The 21,650-nt window shown below is 43.4% G+C and overlaps 1 protein-coding gene across 1 annotated transcript in view; it reads left to right on the plus strand.

Moving 5' to 3' along the window:
- LOC144772881 (coagulation factor XI-like) overlaps positions 1-21,650 on the plus strand; it is an 86,713-nt gene that overhangs the window by 31,541 nt on the left and 33,522 nt on the right. The window contains exons 3-4 of the mRNA XM_078657537.1: positions 4,002-4,149; positions 10,541-10,650. Of these exons, the coding sequence (XP_078513663.1) occupies positions 4,002-4,149; positions 10,541-10,650 (258 nt within the window). The remainder of the gene's footprint in view (positions 1-4,001; positions 4,150-10,540; positions 10,651-21,650) is intronic.

Here is a 21,650-nt window from a genome sequence, read left to right on the forward strand (position 1 = left end):
ATACTATTGCCCCCAGCTTCGCCTCATTTCTCAATCAGGGGTTTTATAAAGCGCGCTACTCACACATGAGCGTCTCAAGACGTGGGGGGAGGGGGGAGAGTTGTGCAGCTCCAGTTCGGTCGAAGAGCCAGGTCTTGAGGTTCTTCCTGAAGATGTCCAGTCCACAAGCATCTGATGTTCACTGGAAGCTCGTTCCATGCCTGCTACATAGGGGAAGGCTCTTCTGCCTGCTCTGTTCCTGCAGATGTGGAGGGTCTCTGCCAGGGCGAGGTCGGTGGAGCGGAGGTTCCTTTTGGGTACGTGGAAGGTGACTCTCTCATATTAGTACCTGGGTCTGAAGTTGTGGAGGGATTTGTAGGCGTTGGTGCGCAGTTTGAAGTTTACACTTCTTGAATGTGAGCCAGTGGAGGTCTCGTAGGTGTTGGATCATGTGTTCGTGCCGTGGGATCCCGAGGGAAAGTCTGGCTGTGGTTTTCTGGATGGTTTGGAGCTTGTGTAGGAGGGCTCTGAGTCCGGCATAGAGGGCGTTTCCATAGTCCAGTCTGCTGGTTACGAGTGCATGGGCAATAGTCTTTCTGCATTCGGGGGGATCCATTGGAGTTCTTGCGGAGGCAATTGAAATAGGTGGAGGCTACAGAGTTGATCTGGTGGATCATGGTGAGGGAGGAGTCCAGGATGATGCTGAGGTTCCGTGTGGTCTGTTGGCGTGGGAGGACTCCAGAGGACGGAGGGCCACCAGATAATGGCAGAGGTAGAGGGTCCAAGGACTAGGACCTCAGTCTTCTCCGAGTTGAGCTTCAGGCAGCTATTCCTTCCTGGAAGCAGTCGGGAGTCTTTGAGGATCTTCGTGAGGGAGAAGATGAGCTGGGTGTTGTCGGCATATGAAACTATGCTGAGCCCATGCTGTCTGACGATGGTGGCCCCATGTAAATGTTGAAGAGTGTGGGGCTGAGCGATGATCCTTTGGGTACTCTGCAGTTGATATCTGTGGGTTTGGAAAGGGAGGGAGTCTCTTTGCTCACCCTCTTTATTTATCCCCTGACGCCGGTCCACGCAACACGATCTACCATCCCGGGCTTCTTTAATTTTCTCAGCACAACATATTTTGATCAACAGAAAACGTATTGTTTTTCAGTGATCCTTACGATACTTAATTCATATGCTCTATCTCTCGTGGCTTAGCTGCCTTACTTCCTCATTCTCAAGGGTGCCTAGTTTGCTCTTGTGGGTCTTTCACTCTTTATGTTCTCTGGGTTTGTCCGACTCCTCTTATACACTCTTTGGGGATTTATTTCACCTTTTGATCTTGTATTCTTTCATACACCAGAGTTTTTCCTAAGTGCAAACTAATGCATTTCCCATAGCTCTAATCCCGTTTTCTTTCTCACATGTACACATTTGTGCTCTTTAAAGATTACTTTCTCTGTTTATATATTCACATCTCCGGTAGCTTTAAGGTTTCTCAGATTTGTGGTCTTTATTTTGCTGTTACACTCAAACACTGTAAACTTATTTTACTCTCCCTTGGTCTGCGGAATTCTCTAATAACCGTCTTCCCCTCAAGGGAACTCCTATAACAAAGTTTTTGATCTGTATATCTATAGTCTCAAAGGCATTACTGTACACATTACCAACCTCAAAATGATAGAACTGTGACTTGGCCTATTTCAAATTCATGAACAGATCACAATAAATGTCTTCTCTTTTGATCTCACTGTATCTTCTCTCACTTTATCCATCTCAAGTCTTCTTCTCTTAGTTCTCTCACCCTTTGTCTTTCTCTCTGCTTCACTTACTCATTATTTCCATTTAGCTCCTTATCATTATCTTGCTCCTTCTTTGTTTTACATTGTTTTTCCTCCCTCTCGTTCTTCACCCCTTATGCTCTGCTTATTCTGTCATTTAATCTTTTTTTTTTTTTTTTTTTCTTTGGCTTTTCACATTTGTTTCCCCTCATTGTTACATTTCTCAATCATGTTTCCCTTCTGTCATTTACGCGCTCTCAGCTCTAATTTCATCTTCCACTCTGTCCCTTATATTTCTCTCTGAGAATTCAGACTTTATGTGTAGACATTTTGCTTTGCACTTGAGAATGAAACTATAAAATAGGGTTAGAATCCCATACTGGAGTAATACAAGGTTTTAACAAAATAATGCCATCTGAAAAATACAAATTGCAGCATTATTGCCCCTACGTTGAAATATGCACTGGCCTTTGTGTTTTTGGGTCCTCTGCAGTGTTTTCCATGGAGTTGAGGTCAAGGAACTTTTCTCCAGCACAAGTGCTATCCCAAATGGACTGCTGTGAATCCAAGCACATTTATTACATTGTGTTAATGAGCTCTGGCATCCCCAAAAAATGGAAAAGACTTTGAAAACCAGGAGGGACTGTATGTACAGACAACAAACATTAGTTTAATGCCAAGTGAGTGTCCAAGTTTCGAGAACTAGAACAGAAGCACTCGCCTTCGTTCACCCTGGAAAATCACTTTGTTTATTTCAACTTTCCACTTGGGCAGTGCGAGTGGTACAGCCGCACTAGGTGCTGACCTGGAGAGGGCACTGTACTCAGGAGGGGGCTGCACTTAACAGCTTCTTACGATTTTGAAATGCCTGCTGCAGAGTTCCTTGTGCATCTATCTTTCAGGTAGCATTAAAAATGTCAAAATAACTCTTGTAATGTTCCTGCTAGAGAAATAGATCAGGGTTGTGTGTAGTGGCAGTTTCGACTCGTCATAAAATATCACAGAGTGTTAATATGCCTGCTGCAAAGAACAGATCTGTATTTTATTAGGCTAGGTGAGTGGATTAGTAAAACTACCCTTTAACAGTGCTTTAAAACAAAGGAAATGTGATGGGGGCTATGGAGAGATGAGTGGCTCTTTTGCCACATGGTAGTGAGGTAATACCAGGAGGAGGTCATTGGATGAGGGGTGCCAAAAAAGACTGTAGCACCAGGCACCGCTAAAGCCAGCCCTGGTGATGAGTGACAAACTGAAAGCATTGCATGTGGTGAAAGTGCTTAACCTGACTTCTCAGCACCTCCTCTAAAGTGTCTTGAGCATGAACTGCTTTGTCATTGGATGGTTGATGCTGCGCCACTCGCTTATAAAGAATCACAAATCCTGACAAGCAGCCAGAGCACGATCGCAATACAGCCGCTCAGAAATAATCTACAAATTAAACCACTGACCATCTCTGATGCCAATCTGTGGCTGGTCTCTTTTCTTTTTCTCTACCTGTCCTTCCAGTTTCTTTCCAGCAAGTGGAAACCGAGGTTGGTGCAGGGCCGATATGAGGAAAAACACATCTGAGGAGCCTAAAAGTTAAAATAAATGCAGTCTACACAGACATGATGCCCCACGATGCTCCTAAACCCCAGTATCACTGCACTGGCAGCACCACTGATAGCTCTGCCCCTGAGTTTGTACCTTCCAAAGCGTCCCAGCAGTCCTGCTCCTGGAGCTGCAAATCTTCTCCTGCCTCTTCCCTTCTCAGAGGAGGGGTGCTGTGTAGAGAATGATCTCTCTGAGGCCCCCCACTCTTGTCGGGGTCCTAGAAGGCTCTGACTGAAGAGTTGTTACTTTGTTCCTCTTCAGCCCTGAGTCCCTGCGGGGAGCTCAGAGCAGGCTGCATACTGCAGCTGCTTCAGAGCTAGACACACATCTGTCTACAGATGAGCTGAGGCCCCCCTTCACGTACTGAAGACTGTTTCCCCCCCACCACAGGGGCTGCAGGGGTGTTTGTTACCCCCCATGTACCTAGATTGGACCCTTCTGCACTGCTTTGTCATACTTTCTTTCAGTATGTTCCATATTGTCTGCTTTTAAGCCTTCTGTGCTTTCAGAGGGTGAGTTAATATGTTGCCTGAGGTTTTTTAAACTACAGGGGCATATGTGCTATTGTCTGTTTATCCTCTTATTTGTCCTAAACGTCTATCAACACATTTTCATATAGGGTCCTGTGTTCTTTCATAACATAAATTTCATTCTCTGTTTTAGTTCGCACACTCTTAGAGAATGTGGAGTTTCCTGGAAATGACATTGAGAGGATCGCGGCTCCAGATGCGGAATGCTGCCAGATTTACTGCACTGTCCATTTTCGATGCACATTTTTCACCTTTATTTTAGAGAATCGCGGCATTCCAAGGTATCTGTTTTATAATGTGTATTTATGGGTATATTGGCTGTTGAGCAAGAGACATATTACTGGCCTCTAACATGAGGAGAACTGCAAACTTGTATAAGCAGGCCCCTAAGTTCAGGTGAGTATGGAAGTCCCAAAATCTAACTAATTCCAGGGTGCAGCTATTTGCACCCAATTTTCAGCAAGGTGGGGAATTACGGGTACAAAGTATTTGCACTTCCTCTGTTCATCCCATTTATCAGGTACTGGGAGACGTTAGTTGATGTCATCAACAAGTTGGATGTCTGTGTGTACCAGTACACCGAATAGTACTCAATGATACCTGCAGTTGTTGTGTACCAGTACACCGAATAGTACTCAATGATACCTGCAGTTGTTGTACACCACAGACCTTTAGTAGTTAATGGGTGGTTTTAAGTGGGATTTGTAAGAGGCAGGTAGCTAACGAGGGAATGGAGAAGGTGTATTTCTGAGTTCAATTTCTTCCCAGGTGAAATTAAATGATTTCAAGGCCACTGCTGCCCCTCCCTTCCTCAGAGATGAGTTGACCCCTATCGATCACTGATACCCTTGGCTAAGTTTAGACACCGAAAGATCATATGGCAAAAGCAGGCTGGAGTAGTGAAGTGGGTGCATGAATCCTCGCAGCTGCCATTTTGGTTTCAAACAGCAGCAGGGAAATTTGGGATCCAAAGTGCTGAAGACCCAGGTAGAGACAGCGTCACACACAGCCAGTCTGATCAGGATTCTGGTGCCCATGGCACTGCGTAAGGGGTGAGCATTCGGGCAATGGGCAGTCTGACACACAGAGGAGGCACATGGCTACTTAGGGTGTGCCTCTTTCTCCATGCATAGCGGCCGGTTCTGACCAGAGGGACCTGTAAATAGTGTGGAATCAACAGCACAAAATTAAGGTAAAGGTGCGCAGAGACAAGCCACCGTGCTGTAACTTGCCTACGAGCCCAGTGGCCTTGTCGCTGTGACTTTGCCATCCGGGTCTGTGGCCTCACAGTGCATAGCTTGTAGGGGATGTGACCTTGCCTCCTGTGCATTAACTAGGTGAGCCCTGAAAGTTTTGCTCATGTAGGGGTTGTATGAGGACCATTCTCCAACCACTCATAGAGATTAGAGTAATGGACTGCAAAGTCCTTGTTGATTTCTAACCTGATTATAAAGAAGTTTGCCCTCTGCTGCACATTTGCAGTACTTGAGAACCCTTTCATCTAGGTTAGTGAGCCACGTCATCATTCTACCAGTCTTGTCACGTTCCACATTCACTCTTGTTGTGTATGCTCTGTACTCGTATGCCTGTTGTCAATCCTATAACATAAATTTCTCCCTTTCTGCTCAGTCCTTCTTCAGATGCCTGTGTTCCTTCATTTAGTAGCTCTAATTATGGTAAGAGTTGCTCCTGGTGTGCAATCTCAGCATGAAGCTGGATCCAAGTCCCCACCACCGCTGATGTGCAGTGATCGCACGCTATTAATTTAAATGCATCCAATTCTGTTAGTAAAGAAGAAGCCGCCCCCATGTTCTCCCTTTACAGATCATGTCCCTCAGTGCAAACCTGAAAACTAGGTCTTCAAATGTTGTAGCTTTGAGTTTCGAGTTCGGAATGCTAGGTCTGGACATCTTCCAGTCAAGAGTCCACAATAGCGGGTTATGGTTGGAGTGAGCTTTTGCCAGATATTCTGGTCTTTTGGTTCTCGTCTGTCACTAAAACGTAAAATCATCTAGGTGTACCAATAGTTCATGCATATAAAAGCATAAACTCCGCCCTCCGGCTAGAAGATTCACCAGGTATCCAATCCCAAGTTGTTGATTCAGTCTCAAAACAATTGGTAGTCTTATGCATCGGGGAGAGAATGTAGGTAGTGTGGGATGTGGTTTAAAATGACATCAGCCACACAGTTGAGATCTCCTCTGAGTAATATAGGGTAGTGGTGTATACAGATGAGGAGGGGTGCTGGAGAAAGATGCATAAATGTTCACTAGGGCTATATCTTTGCCATTTAACTTGACTGAAACTATCAAACCTAACTTCTGGTAGTGCTTAATTTGTAAAAAAAAAAGTGCTGAAAGTGTTGCCAAGGAAGCCACAGCCCACACCTACCTCCGGTGTACCCAACTTTCAACTCCTGCACTGCCTCAGGCTTTATCCTGTAACCATGCTCGCTGTCTGTTCCCTAAGTCATGCGATTTACTTCTTTACCTACACCGACAGATGAGTGCAAAAACAAAACTTGAGTAATATTGAGCCCACCACCTGCAGGGTCAGGAATCGTAGGCCTGTGAAAAGTGCCGGTGCTGAAAGCACCGTCTCATTAAGCACTGCTTTCTGGGTCAATTATCTCTATCTGTGAGAAGAACAGGGTCCCGGAAAGCATCAAAGCTGGCACCCCTCTAGTGAGTAATGAATACATAGGAGCAAAGATTTTCCCCCTCCAGCACTTCTGCAGCGCCAGGCTATCCTCTTTTGTTAAGCAAGTCTCCTGGAGGAAGGCAATTTGGACCCTCTGTCCTTTAAGACATGTCTGGCCCATGTGTCTCTTGGAAGAGGAACTCCTGGGAAGCACCCCTACAGTGGTAGTACTAGCCATCGGGGCTAGAGTCAGAGTCTAAGCGAGTTGTATCCAAACATGCGGCCTACTCCATACCTCCCAGTAGGACATGCGTGTGTAGGAATAAAGCAAACACCAATTATATGTTGAATGGAAACTTCAACAGTCCCCCCCCCTCCACTCCCTGCCCCCCCACTACACCTACCCGTGCAGTTGTGCCATGACACTCCATCCAAACAATAATAAACCATCGCATTAACGCTTCTCTAGTGAAATCTGATGGGACTGTCATTTGAGATTAGGGAGGGGGAGTAAGCCCTCTTAATCCTGGGATCTAGAGTTTGAGTCCCTCCCCACCTGTCCCCAGGGCCCACACCTAAACAAGCCATGCAGAATGCAATTCAGTTGGTGTCTGAGATATCAAGAGGGGTCTTTCCAGAAGATCTCCTGAACACAGCTTACTCCTCCCCAGCAGACTGTATTGTCAAATGTCATCCACCGATTTAGGTGTGATCTCAGGCAGCTGGGCGCAGTAGCTAGTGATACTGTCCACATCCGACCCAGAGTCCTCGGCCGAAGGGACTGCACTTCCCTGGTCTCTCGCTGTGTCCCATCAGTGCAGACACGGCAAGAGCCAGGCCTCTTCCTGAAAAGTCTGTTACACTGGGCCCTCTGCTTTTTTTTTTTTTCTCTCCTGGAGAGACCATTTGAATCTCCACAGTATGGGGATACCTTTCCTATGGTCTGGACTGCATAGGGGCACCTGGGTGTGAAGCCATTCCTGTGCTGCAGTCTGGGTTAAAAAAAGACATTTCATTCTGTTGTACGCTGAGCTTTGCAAGAACAAATCATATGGAATATCTAGATCTCGCAGCCTCTTTGATTGGTATAAAGAAAGTCATAGGAAGCCCTGACAGCTACTGTGGTGATAAAAAAAAAAAATTCGACTTTTGTATTTTCCTCTTGGAAGGGGCCCGCAATGCAAGCCTGTTGCATGAGATGGTCTGTCACAATGATGAAGCCAGGCCACCATGGACCGAGGTAGCATGCCTGGCACTGGGGAAATCTGTACGCTACTCTGTATTTTCACTACATGGCATACGTTTTGAACAGGCCTTCATGGGCTACCACCTCTTGTAGCGAATACTCGAGGGAAATCATTGCTTCTTCCTCAATACGTTTAGGAAGACCTTGTGTTATATTATTACACTGGGCCCTGCCCTCTTAGTCTTCAATTCTGTCCTCCAGTGTTCAGATCTGATCAGACACATTGTGCAATATAGAAGAATGATTTTTGGATTGGCAACAGGAGTCTCCACTGTGAGCATTCGGTCTGCTAATTTTCTGTGATCTCTGAGTAAACCGAGATCTATCGCCACTGACTCTATATTGGCCTCCAGCACCTCTCTAATAATGAGTAGCATCCAGTTTGTCCCCCGTTGTCCAGGCAGCCCGTGTTATGTTCAGGATTGGGAATGCGACATCCCACCACAGGATACAAGACACTCTGACACCAGCTGCCATCACCACACACTGGATGGCAATTGATCCTGTGGGTGGGCGGGGCACCCTCTGCTCCTTGGGACAATCGGCAAGTCATAGGAAGGGAAGAGAGCAAGCGGCCCCTGCAGCTCCATGCCAAGAGGTTCAGACCCCATTCAAGGCTGCAGTCTAGTTATTCCCATTGGGTAACAGCAGTGGGCATGCTTTGCAGCACAGCGGTAGCTTCCTTATGGCGCTATCTTGAAAGGACAAGGTCAGTTGCATGCCATGGTCTCAGGGCGGCAATCTCAAGCAGTGCCTCCACTCCCGAGCAGTCTGCCGCCTCCCTCTTGGTCTTGGAGACCCCGAGTCGACTGAGGAGGGGTTCGAAAGTGGTGGTTACAGGATGGTGGGTAGCTCTGCCTCCCCATCACCAGGATCAGAACTTATCACTGTAAACATAGTTTGTTCAAGTGACCCCATCTACAAACCAAGACTCCTTCTGACTGACGGGTACCTGGGTTTAATAGATATTAGCATTACATAGTTTCACAGCTCTAATATGTAGCTAGATGAGCAGTAGGAGATAAATCACTGGTGACTGTACCTCGTCTGAATTGTGGTCCTAATCTCTGTTGGAGCGTGCAGGTGCCTGAAGCTTTTTTCCGCAGGCAACAAAAAAAGGCACATGACTGTTGTGCTAGGTATCTGAAAAGGATGGGGTGTTCCTGATATCCTCTTCGGTGGTAGCCCATATTTATAGAGGCGTGCAAGAATATCAATGTGGCTTGGAGCTGGGACCACCACTGTGGGTGACGTGTGTGAATTATGCGAGCTCCACACATTTGATGATATTGCGTCCAAATGTATATCTATTGCACAGTTCTTGGCATAAATGCTGCTCATCCAGGAGTCTCCTTTGAGGTGCTGCAGAACATGGGAAGCTGAAATACACAGGAACTTACACCTTACCTGACACAGGGATCAGAAGGAAGGCTCTTACTTTGCTACATAGGGAAAGCCTACACCCAGGCAAGGTGTCGCTGCGAGGGATAAGAATCCTGTGGTCCAGGTACATTGAGAGAGTTACGACTGGAGTAGGTTGGCGGGCTGTTTGCTGGAGGGATCTCCTAATGCCAGGGTCAAACTGCTGCAATTTTATTTTCTTCATTGTACTTACATGGCAACTCCCATATTTGTATGATTTATAGCTGTGTCTTTGTACTTTGGCCCAAATATCACCCAGAGGAGGGAAACCTCATCCATGTAGTGTGGGAATGCCCAGTGGTGTGGAGCTATTGAGAAATTAATCTCCTCTTGATTGGCTGGAACATTGCAGGTACGTCCAGAACTATGTCTCTTGAGTGATTGCCCCCCTGTAAAGCTGTGGCCCTTTTACCGGCTTACCAAGAGATTGCCATGGCCTGGATGTCTGCTTTTGCTGCCATTATTACGGAATGAGTTTCTAGATTGATACGGGAGATCATTTTCTTGATACGGGAGATCATTTTCTTGAGGTTGTTAGATATTCTCTTTGCAGACCCCTGTCACTGGGAAGTCTGGGTGCTGTTTTCCTACATCAATTAAATGTTTGTGGATGTGAATACTCTTTGGAGCTCCCAGTGTGGCATTCATTTGTGTGATTTTTAATTGCTAAATAGTGTTTTTATCTTTTAATTGTCCTTTGGAAATTAATGCTTTATGTATGATCATATGTTCAATTAGATTTTAATAAAATGTTTGTAATTTTCCTAAACTTGGCCTTTGATGGCGGTGGTATGTTCTGGTGATATGGTTTTATGTATGAATGTATATGTTGAAGTGAATTAAGTTGCCCAAGGATGATTTCTTTCTGACTGAGGTGTTCTAAACATAAAACAATTAGAGACCCACTTTGTCACATGACAACCCTAACACACCATTTAAACAACTGTCAACACCTCATCCAGACACATGAATGACCGCTTATGCACCGAGTACTCCGTGACGAAATACAAACACCCAAATTCACTTCCTGCACTGGTTCATGGAGATACTTGCGCAGCTCACATAGGCAAACATGCGCAAACCTACCAATGTTCTTTGAAACAAGCAACCAAACAGACCATCCATAAACAGGCCAACACCGGTGGATAGAATGTATCTTCACACTATAGTTAGACAGTTGAAAACTATATATGATGCAATTTTAAATTGTTTTTTAATGTTTGTACTGCCAATATGATTGAGTTTAAGAATGTCAGAGGTTGTAGCATAGTAAACATTGACTGTCAAGTGCACATATTAACAAAGTGCTTGATTTTAGGGCTACAATTCCATCAATATTTCATTTTTCATTTCTTTCTTTGCAGCTATACCTGTTTACTGAAATTCACGAACAATGGTCTTCCATTAAGGAGAGCCACTTTGGCAAATGCTGTGTCTGGGTTTCGTTTATCCACAGTTGACCCAAACAAACATAGTACGTATTGTATAAATGAACGCTTCCCCCTTGGAGTCATCTGTCCAATCTGTTTTTATTTGATTATTAGATGAGCAATGCACATCTGAGAAGCGTGTGCATAGTAACAAATTCAGTGCGATAACTGCTCATCCTTTTAAGGTTATAGTCTGAAAACTGTTTGTACAATTATTATGTATTTGATAACTTTGTTGTTTTTTGTGCATAGCAAACCTATTTTCTAAACACATGATCTTAAATAGATGTTTAGCAATAGTTTATATTCATTTGTTTCATTCTTCTTTTTTGTTCATGAATTTTGTGTTTCAGTATACATATTACTATTTGCATCAATATGGTAAACAAACTTCTAGACTGAGTTACATTCCTTAATTATTGGTTCTTTATTTTATTCTTCATTCTTGATGATTCGAACATGCCTTTTTAAAATGTTTTTCGATCAGTCTTAATAATTGGTCTTAATTTTCAGAGTACGTGGTGTCTAATTTTTTACATTTTGTAAACTCCAAAATATAAGTTTCACCTCCATACGTCAGAGATCCCCAGCTGTTGTCCAACCTTCTCAACACCGAAGCTTGGATTTCACTCTTGTCTGCCTTAGACAATCCTTTGTGAAAAATGTGGTTGTTGATTGGCTAGGTTGGGAATCCTGGTCATGCGACAGCCACAATCCCTTGCATGGTGAACCACAAATAGTCCCTAAATTGAGTTCCTAATCCTGGCTAGCTTTGCACAAAAAGCAGTCAGGCTTATTTTAGAGGAAATGTGTAAAGTAATTTATGCAGCACACACAAACAGTAATAAAGTGAAAACCCAACACAAGAAAAATCCTATAACCATTTTAATTAGGATTTGTCATTTTGGTGTAAAATACTTATCAGTAGGACTAATATTATCTATGTTTATGTGCAATCTAACGCCTAAAACATCAAAGAGCCAACCACAGATATCTAGTCATGCAAGACCTGGTCAAAATCTAAAGGTCAGGCCAACTGCGATGGAGTGCGGTTTGAATACAGGAAGTAGGTTGTGCCCAGTCAGCGCTCACCTTCGGACTTTGGAAAGAAAAGTGTCTGAGAAGGTACAAGTTCAGCAAGGCTGCAGAAGTGTTCAAAAAGGGAGGGTCTTTGTCAGATGGCCATAGTGAAGTCGCAGAGAATTTTACATTCAGATTTAGCTGTCGAAATGAAGTTGATGATCTCCAGCAGGATTAAGCAGGAGGCTGTGGCTGAAGACAGTTTGTTCCATGAGGTCGATACCCCTTTGTCGAAGGACCCACTGAAAAGGATTTGCTGCTGCAGAGAAGAAAGTAGCTGTAGAAGCAGCAAAGTCTATCTGACCGGCAATGCATGTAGGGCGGATAGGCGACTAGGTTGGTCCTAGTCATGTTTCTCAAAGAACATTTTGGGCACATTGTCTGTCCTCCGTCTTGGAAAATGCCCTTTTGGCACATTAAGCACCACAACCATGGGTGAAGGGAGCCCTCTTTTGAGATCAGGACTCATTCGGGCAGGTCCAGGTGCGGGCAAGATGGTGGGAGCCAATTATGTCCCTGTGGCTCTGAACAGGAGGTCGGCAAACTAGACCTTGGAGGCACTTATTGCAAACCTGGGTGAAGATGCAGAGCTGGCCTCTGAGGGTTCAAAGCAGGCTCCAAGCAACAGCAGTCTGGCAGAGCACAGCAAGTCACAGAAGCAGGCAGTCCTGAGCCCCTTCGCAAGTCTGGTAGTTTATGCCCTGGTGCCCTGCTTCTAGAAGGTGGGAGAATCTTTTGGTTGTTTGAAGGACATGGAATTTCCCGGGTCCACTACCCTGGCTCCAAGCTAGTTGCAGTGACAATATAGGGCCATTCAGCTTATTATGAGGAAACCGGACACAGTTTATTCAAGTGCAAGTGGGCTGTGCTCTGCTCTGTACCCCCCTCCAATCCGGTCAGTGATGGCCTATTGATTCACAGTTAATGCCACTATTGTGAGTGGATGAGAGTCTGTCATCTACACTCAATCATGTGACTCAAGACAGGCCGTAGGCACAAAGGTCTAAGTGCAGGAAAATGTCTAAAAGTGGCATTTTTTTATAAATTGTAATGAGATCCGACTTTACCATTAAAGAGGGTTTATCATTTCAATTCCATATGTACCAAACGTGCCATATCTACCTCTCAATTAAGAATTACAGGTTACTAAATGTAATAAGTAATCCCCTATATTATCTTATGGGAGGTGCAAGACTCGCATTAGAGAAACACGAATTTGGGATTTTTTCACTACCTGGACATGTAAAATGTAAAAGTACATGTCTAACCTTTTAACTACACAGCACCCTACCATATGTGCTACCTAGGGCTTACCTTTTGGGTGACACATGTAATACAAGGCAACTTTAAAACTTGGCAAGGGGTTTAAAAATCTAAGTCAACATGGCAGTGTGGCACTGCTTTCAGGCTGAAATGGCGGCAGCTGAGAACTGTTAAAAGGGCTATTTAAGTGGGTGTCACAACAAGTTCTGCATGCTCAATGGTAATTAATATAGCCTGCCATAGTGGGCTATTCAGGCTATTAAAGGCCCGCTCAAGTGTTAAAGGCACAATCCAAAGGTGAGGGACTTTAACAAGGGAGCAGGACTTTAATAGCCGGTATAGCCCAACTACGAAGGGCTATAAGGCTATTAGAACTGTCTGCCACTAGAGGGCAGAATGTGCCAAAAAATAAATCCAAGGCCTCTGAGTTCGAGGGGTTTAAATTCCCTCAAGCGATCGGGATACCGGATTAATCTCTCCAAGTCCCATGCCCTTAACCTTACCCTTTCGACTGAGGAGCACCAGGGCCTGAGGGACCTGATTCCAATACAATGGACTGACTAATCAATTGGGTACCAGGGGCTAGATCTTATTCCTATGCTTTCGACATGGACTTTGACAACTTGCCCAGATATAGACGTGCTACCCGGAAGGGTCTTCCACTTACATGACTTGGTCGTATTAATACCAACAGAATGTCTTTTCTTCCCAAAATCCTATATCTTCCTACTGCTATACCACAGTCTGATATCCTGGCTCTGCAACAAGATTTCACTAAATATATATGGGGAACTCCCTGCAACGTTGTCTAACAGGATTTCGATGCTGCCGCGGGACCTGGGAGGACTGGCGTGCCCTAATCTTTTAGACTATTATTGGGCTTGCCATCTCCGGTATATATCGGAATGGATGGTTTGCGAAAGCGAAAAACACTAGCTCCATTTAGACTGTGCAGTATCCTGTAGGCCCCCATGGGACTTGGCCTGGTTTCCATGAGGGGCTACCCCTCGCAGTGCATACATAGCTACCCCCACAAAGACAGTCCTAGAGATCTGGGACAAGCTAGCAATACCCCATGGTATGACTACCTTCCCCTCTCTCAATGCACCTATAGACGGAAAACATGTTTCCTCCTGCCATGCAGCCACAGGCATTCTGTGGTATTCCATTGCTAGTCATATTAGAACTTATGATGTCATAGGAATGTCAGTGGGGATTCGGGGATTGATGCTGGGTTGCGGTTGGAAGAAGACGTGTGTCTTTCTGTGGGTGTTAAGCTGTTCTGCTACATAATAAACCTGTATCCTGGAACCCACCAACTTTCCTGTGTTAATATACAACACAATTACTGGCGACGATCGGGATCAGCAACTTTCTAATGAAAAGAAGCAGAATTACTGCGGAACAGCGTTCACAGGTGTACCAGCCATCTACAAAAGAAATTAACGGCTTCTAGCTGAATTTGGTAATGTAAAACCACTCGACTGAAATTTTTTACCTTTCCGACTAATTTTGAGGGGTTTTCCTAACATTTCACCCGACCCGCTCATCTCTTACCGTTGGTCTTTTCAAAACGGCCGAGCGTTCCAGTGCGGCTCGAGGGAGACTTCCAACTCGTCATTTCTTGACGTTCGTCTTCCTTCACCGCGTAAACAAGACGCTTGGCATTGTGGGTCCTAACCTCCAACCCCAAAAGCGCGCTGACGTCACAGGCGTGCCACCATTTTGAAATTCTTCAGAATCCATCGGAGTAAGCAGGAAATTACTCGGACATCACAGGTTTTTGCCTTTTTAAACATTTTAGTCACAGTTCGAGTGAGCAGTTACTAAACGAAAAAAAAATAAGTACCAAATACTTACAAAACTTTATATTACATACTTTAACAGTCCATATTATTAAAAAAAAAAAAGTCGAACATTGCTGCCCCCCCTCATTTTCTACAAACAGCAGGAGATCCTAACATTGAATGGGATCTATGGTTTCCTATGTTTATGGCCTATGTAGACGTCCTGGAAAAGGAGGGGTGTTCTGCTAAACGCAAACTGGCCCTTTTGCGACATTGTTTGGGAGGGGCAGGAATTAAAGAATTTGACAATCTTCCCCCGATTGAAGACGCTGGTGACATTGATGTTTTTGAAAAGGCAACTAGACAAATGAAAATTCGTTTTGGCAGGAAAATAAATACTGTCATGGAGAGATTTAAGTTCTACTCTCGCATTCAAAAACAAGATGAGTCTATAGAAGACTATGTTTCAGCACTACGCTCTTTAGCCTGTTATTGCTCATTCGAAACAATTTCCTATGAACAGGTTCTTAGAGACCAGATTATGATGCGAACGAAAAGCAAGAAAATTCAGGAGAGACTTTGGCTTGGAACTGAAACCACTCTTAATTCTGTTATTAATATAGCCAAGGGTATAGAACAGTCAGTTATTTGTATCAGAAATTAGAGGTTCAAATGTCAAATCTTCAGTTCTTGAGCCTGAAGTTTCTTTGGTTAAAAACCAATCTAACCCTAATTTTTCTTCCAAGAATGTTTTGAGGAAAGAGAGTGAAAAAAAATCCAGTGAAGTCAAAACTTTCCCAGATAACAGATTTGGCCAAAGGAAGACTATCTCATGTTACCGTTGCGGTAGTACCAACCATGTTGGCAATTATAAAGGGTGTCCTGCCTGGGACAGAGTATGTGTGAAGTGTAAACGTAAAGGTCATTTTGGCAATGTTTGTCGTTCAACACAAAGAGTAAATTATATTTCACAAGAGGAAGAAGAAGTTCTTAATAGCTTCAATTGCATCCTTTCAGTGGATGAGGTTGAACTAGATGAATTTCCATCTTATCCTATTCTGGTTGATGGCATGTCCATTGAGCTAATGATGGATTCGTGTTCACGGTATTCCATCATTGGGTTAGAGTTATTTAAAAGTTTCTGGTACAATAGGGAACTTTGTGTTCCAGACATTCATCCAGGAGGTTATTCAGGCAAGAAAATAGAATTAGAAGGGTACTTCTGGGCTAAACTTAAAGTCAAAGATCGTGTCACCAATGGGAAAGTGTACGTAGCCACTAAAGGAGTAGCTATTTTAGGATGGCCACACCAACGTGAGTTAGGCATCAAACTAGATCCCAATGCCAATCCCCCAGTGTGTTTTGTAGAACCAGAGGTGAACTTACTTTCTGACACAATTGATTCTTGTTTCATAAGCAATATTAAAAATAAGTTTCCCAATGTCTTTAAAGATACCCTTGGTAAATACACAGACTTCAAGCATAGGATCATACTCAATGAGAGTGCGATACCAGTCAGACACAGGGTAAGGAATGTCCCTTTGGCTTACAGGGATAAGCTCAAAGGAATTTTGGACGATCTTGTTATAAAACAAATCATCGAACCTATTGAGTCCTCTCCCTGGGTTTCCCCTGTCGTTTTATCCCTCAAGAGTTCTGGAGATCTCCGTCTCTGTGTGGACCTTCGTAGCCTGAACCAGGAAATATGGGTTGATAAACATCCCTTACCGAACATTCATGAGTTGATTTCTTCTTTGTCTGGTGCCACAGTATTCTCTACGATAGACTTGGCGAGTGCATATCACCAAGTAGAGCTCCATGAAGAATCCAGGAAATTAACAGCATTTGTGACTCCAGAGGGCATGTTTCAATACTTGAGAATGCCCTTTGGACTGGCCAGTGCTGCTTCCGTTTTTCAGAGACTCATGCGAGATGTACTAAGGAACTGTAGTGGTGCTGTGGCTTTCCAAGATGATATCTTGATTTTTGGTAAGAACTGTGTTGAACATGATTTAAACTTGAATTCTGTTCTTAATTGTATCCAAGAGAAAGGTTTAACCTTAAAGTTTTCGAAATGTAAATTTAGACAGTCAAAGGTTGAATACTTAGGCCATGAAATTTCAGAGAATGGTATAAAGCCCAAACTCAGCCATGTTAAAAGTATACTGTCTGCTCCTATTCCCACTTCCAAGGAACAGTTACTATCTTTTCTGGGTCTTACAGAATTTTATGGGAAATTTGTTCAGAATTATTCCATGTTAGTACACCCTTTACGCTCCTTGCTCAAGAAACAAGCTAAATTTGAATGGGGAAAAGACCAGCAAGAATCTTTTGATGTTCTTAAAAGGAAAATTGTATGTGCTCCTTTTCTCAAACCATATTCAGTCAATAAGGAATGTATACTTTGTGTTGACGCCAGCAATATAGGCTTAGGCGCAGTTTTAATGCAAAAAGACAATTCAGGTGAATATGTTGTCTCCTATGCTTCAAGGTCTCTTCGTGGTTCTGAAGTAAATTATTCCACGATAGAGAGGGAGTTACTTGCATGTACCTGGGCTACCCAACATTTCCGTCAGTTTATTTGGGGTACCAAATTTTCACTAAGGACTGACCACAAGCCTCTGGTCACAATGCTATCTGCCGGTGGAGGTAGAACTCTTACTGCCCGTCTAGCGAGGCTTGCCGCAAAGTTGCAGGAATATCGATGTGTTGTCACCTATGTTCCGGGTCGCCTTAATGTTCATGCAGATTGCATGTCGCGTTTTCCCGTTAAGGATGGTCCAACAGTGGATCACACTGAAGAATGTGATGTGGCATTTACCATGAGTGATATTAATATCATTGTTAATGATAAACAGTCTAAACCGATTTCTCAGCTTGATTGGACTAAAGCTTGGGAGCAGGATGATGTTCTGAAGGATGTAAGATTGTTTTTAAACAAAGGATGGCCTGAAGAGAGGAAACTTAGTGGTGAACTGGCTTCTTTCTTTAAGGTAAAGGATGACTTGATGGATGATGGAGCAATGATTTTTAGAGATGATAAAATCATTCCTCCCTTAGGCATACGTGATATGATTTGTGACCTAGCTCACGAAGGTCATTTAGGGATGTCTTCCACTAAAAGAAGGATCAGAGAATTTTACTGGTGGCCTAGTATGGACAACATGATTGATAAATGGGTAAGGAATTGTTCCCCTTGTTCCTTGAGTGATAAATCCGTGAAACCCATTTCTGTGAGTCCTACTCCTGTAGAGTTTGTTCAAGGTCCGTGGCACAAACTAGGTGCAGACATCGTTGGTCCTTTTAGTTATCAGTCGGGCAAAGAAATGTTTGCTATTCTGGTTGATTACTTCTCCAAGTGGCCGGAATTGAAAATTGTGGAGAAGGTAAATACAGAAGTGATTGTTGATTTTCTTAATGAAGTTTTTTCCAGAGAAGGTCTACCTGAAGAACTCGTTACTGATAATGGACCACAGTTTGTTAGCGAATTTTTTTCATCTTTTCTTTCCAGTTGTGGTATCAAACATAAAAGAGTTTCCAACTATTTTCCTCAAGCCAACGGACAAGTTGAACGGTTTAACAGAGTAATTAAAGAATCTTGTCAGTTAGCTTTGCGTAGTGGTTTGAAATGGAAGAAGGCCCTCCAAGCTACCTTATTGACTTATCGCTTTTCTCCTAATACTGTTACTGGATTGTCACCTTTTGAAATGTTGCGCTGTAGGAAGCCAGGTTCGAAGCTCATGCCTTGGTGGTTGCGGACTGAAAAGGGTGATTATCTAGAATTAGATTTGGAAACTGTCAGAGAGAGAGTCAATAAATACCAGGCTAAGATGTCCCGTGTACCAGCACGCAATGTGGGTCTACCCAAATTAAGTGTAGGTGACTTTGTGAGTGAAGTTTGGTGGACTAATCCGTAAAGGTTCTCCCAGGTGGTCTGGTCCTCTCAGAGTTGTTGAACTATTCAGCAAAGCTGTGAGGGTGGAAGATGGGAAAATTTGGAATTTAAGACGTATATCTATGTGTAGATCTGATGACTTGAAACACTGAATGTAGATCCACTGATTCTAATTCTTTCTCTTCACTTTCGAACTCTCCTCCCTCTAATGGTTCACATTTAGTGAAGGACAAATCTGAACTTTGTGGTACTCGTGAAGCCTTTGATCATATGTCTTTGAATAAGAATGTTAATGTTGACATTACCAATGACGATACCATTAATACTTCTACTGTTGGTGGAAATACAACCAAGAATGTTAGTCCTGTGAATGTTGATCAGGATAGTGTTGCAGACAATTTGGTTAATGAAGACCATTCCGATTGTGCTCCTACTGCCTGTGATCAAAGGTCAATTGCATCACGTTCTAGTTCACGTGTCAGATGTCTTCCTATGAAATTCAAAGATTTTGTTCGGTTCTGAATTTATATCTGTTTTTTTGGTTTGTGTTGTGTTTTATTTTTATTTAGTTTTTTTTTGAAGGGGGGGAGGTGTGTGGTATTCCATTGCTAGTCATATTAGAACTTATGATGTCATAGGAATGTCAGTGGGGATTCGGGGATTGATGCTGGGTTGCGGTTGGAAGAAGACGTGTGTCTTTCTGTGGGTGTTAAGCTGTTCTGCTACATAATAAACCTGTATCCTGGAACCCACCAACTTTCCTGTGTTAATATACAACACATTCCTTGCATTGACTGATGGTGAATGCCGAGATATTCAGGAATTTTTTCAGGGCGGCAATTTCTTTAAATTTGATCAATTCAAACAGGCTTTTCATCTAACGGACAGGGCATGGCTTCAATACTATCAGCTGTGTCATTGCCTTTCCTCTCAGACTCTAATCCAAGAGGCCACTAACCGGCTTACTGATTTTGGATCCCTGGTACGCAAATGTGAGGGCTCAAAGGGTTTGATCTCTCATACATATTCTGTCTTGCAGCGTTCACGCAACTCCATACTTCATGGCTATCATACACCATGGGCTTTTGCTCTGGCAGCGGATATATGGCCTGAGGGTTGGGATCAACTATGGTGGGATATCCCAAAGATATATCGGAGTACGCTGCAGCGGGAGTCCGCATATACGCTGATGACATGATGGTATTACACCCGACCCGCTTACATCAAATGTTTCCAAGTTTTCCACGACCTTTTGTAGGTGTCAGGGTGACAGAGGAGACTTTATCCACATATGATGGTCATGCCTGAACCTCACAATGTGCTGGAAGGAGGGCCTCAGTCACATCAAGGAGGTAGTGAGGTTTTCTATCCCCTCTACTCCATTCGTTACCCTACTGGGCATTAAGCCTTTAACACTGATTGCGATAACCCACATGGAGTGGTGCTTGATTTTACATTTGCTGGGGGAGACTAGGTAGTCCATTGCTTTATATTCGAAGAAGCCACACCCTCCCACCTAACCCCCCCGCCACTTGGTTCCTCCATTTGTGTAAATTTCAAGCCCTTGCATTACTTACTGCCCACATTAACCACACAAATGCCAAATTCACTCTGATTTGGCAGCCCCTTATACACTATTTTACTACGACTAGACACTACAGACTGGTCCCACCCCACCTACGTGCTTTACAGATGTTTGAAGACTCCCTTGAACCATACGCTAGGGGCCGGAAACCAGAATCACCGGAAGGATCCGCTTAGACTGGGGGGGGCTTCCTCCCTCCCCCCCCAATGACTTCAACTCTCCCCTGGAAGTTGAACCCACTCAAAGCACCGCCTCCGTACTCCTTTTTTTTTTTTTTTCTGTCTTTTTCCTTGCTTTTTCTTTTCCTTTGTAATTTTTTATATATATATATATATATATATATATATATACACACATACCATTGCTGATAGTTCCCTGCTGCCTTTATAGTTTAAAATACCCCCTGTCTAGAGACCTATATGTTTATATTGAACTGTCCCACATGGCCAGATACTAACGTTTCACTGATCTCTCAAGTGGAATCTTGTAGATAGAGTACGATACCCTGGGCCTCTTTAAAATGTTTGTTTTTCAACCCTGGCTGACGTGCATTCTCCTAGAATAACTGGGGATAGGGAATCATACAATTTCTCCCTTTCTACACTACTGAAGCTCTATGGGACTTATTCAGTAAAATATGTGAAGGGATTGATCTCATTGTATAGGCTTCTTGTCACAATGTCCTATTATGTAACCTGGATAATAGCCTTGCTTGGTGAATCTCTTTGTAGGGGACTTGGGTCCTCAGTTTATTTGATCTTTGCTGTCTGTTATATAATTAATAAACAGAATATGAAAATAAATTCCTTCGGGCTCAGAGGCCTTTGAAAACAACATTGAAATGTTGTTTTGCGGGCCTCTATCGGCCCGTAAAAGCATGAAGCGCTCCATTGTCTTCAATGGAGCACCCAACATTCCAGTGTTCTAATTTGGAGGATATCCCTCTACAAGGCCTTACAAGTAAATTAAACATGCCAAACTGATATGTCAATCAAACCATGTTTAGTGGAGTGAGCACAAGCAATTATATAGTAGTGGCAAAGTGCACAGAGCCCTAAGGCCAACACATGCAAAATTGGAGGCAAGCAAAAAGTTTGGGAGAAGACCACATTAAATCTGACTGGTCGAACACCCTCACAGAGGGACTTTCGGGCAGTACCAATATGTGTGCCTTAGGAACCCATAAAAATAAATTTATATATAAATGTCTGCAGAAACTATATGTAAATGTAAACATTATTCATTGTTGGTTAGATCCCCATTCTTCTTCCGACAGACTTGCAATTGAAAGGTCATTAATAGCATACACATACTTTATGCAGTATACTGTAGCAATGAAACATGGTGAATGCTTTTACGTATGTTTAATAACTACTTTATAGTGTACAAGCTCATTCTTACTCGACACTTAGTTCTGAACTTCGATTACATTTA

The sequence above is a fragment of the Lissotriton helveticus genome, chromosome 1_1 (assembly GCF_964261635.1).
Source record: "Lissotriton helveticus chromosome 1_1, aLisHel1.1, whole genome shotgun sequence".
Taxonomy (NCBI): Eukaryota; Metazoa; Chordata; class Amphibia; order Caudata; family Salamandridae; genus Lissotriton; species Lissotriton helveticus.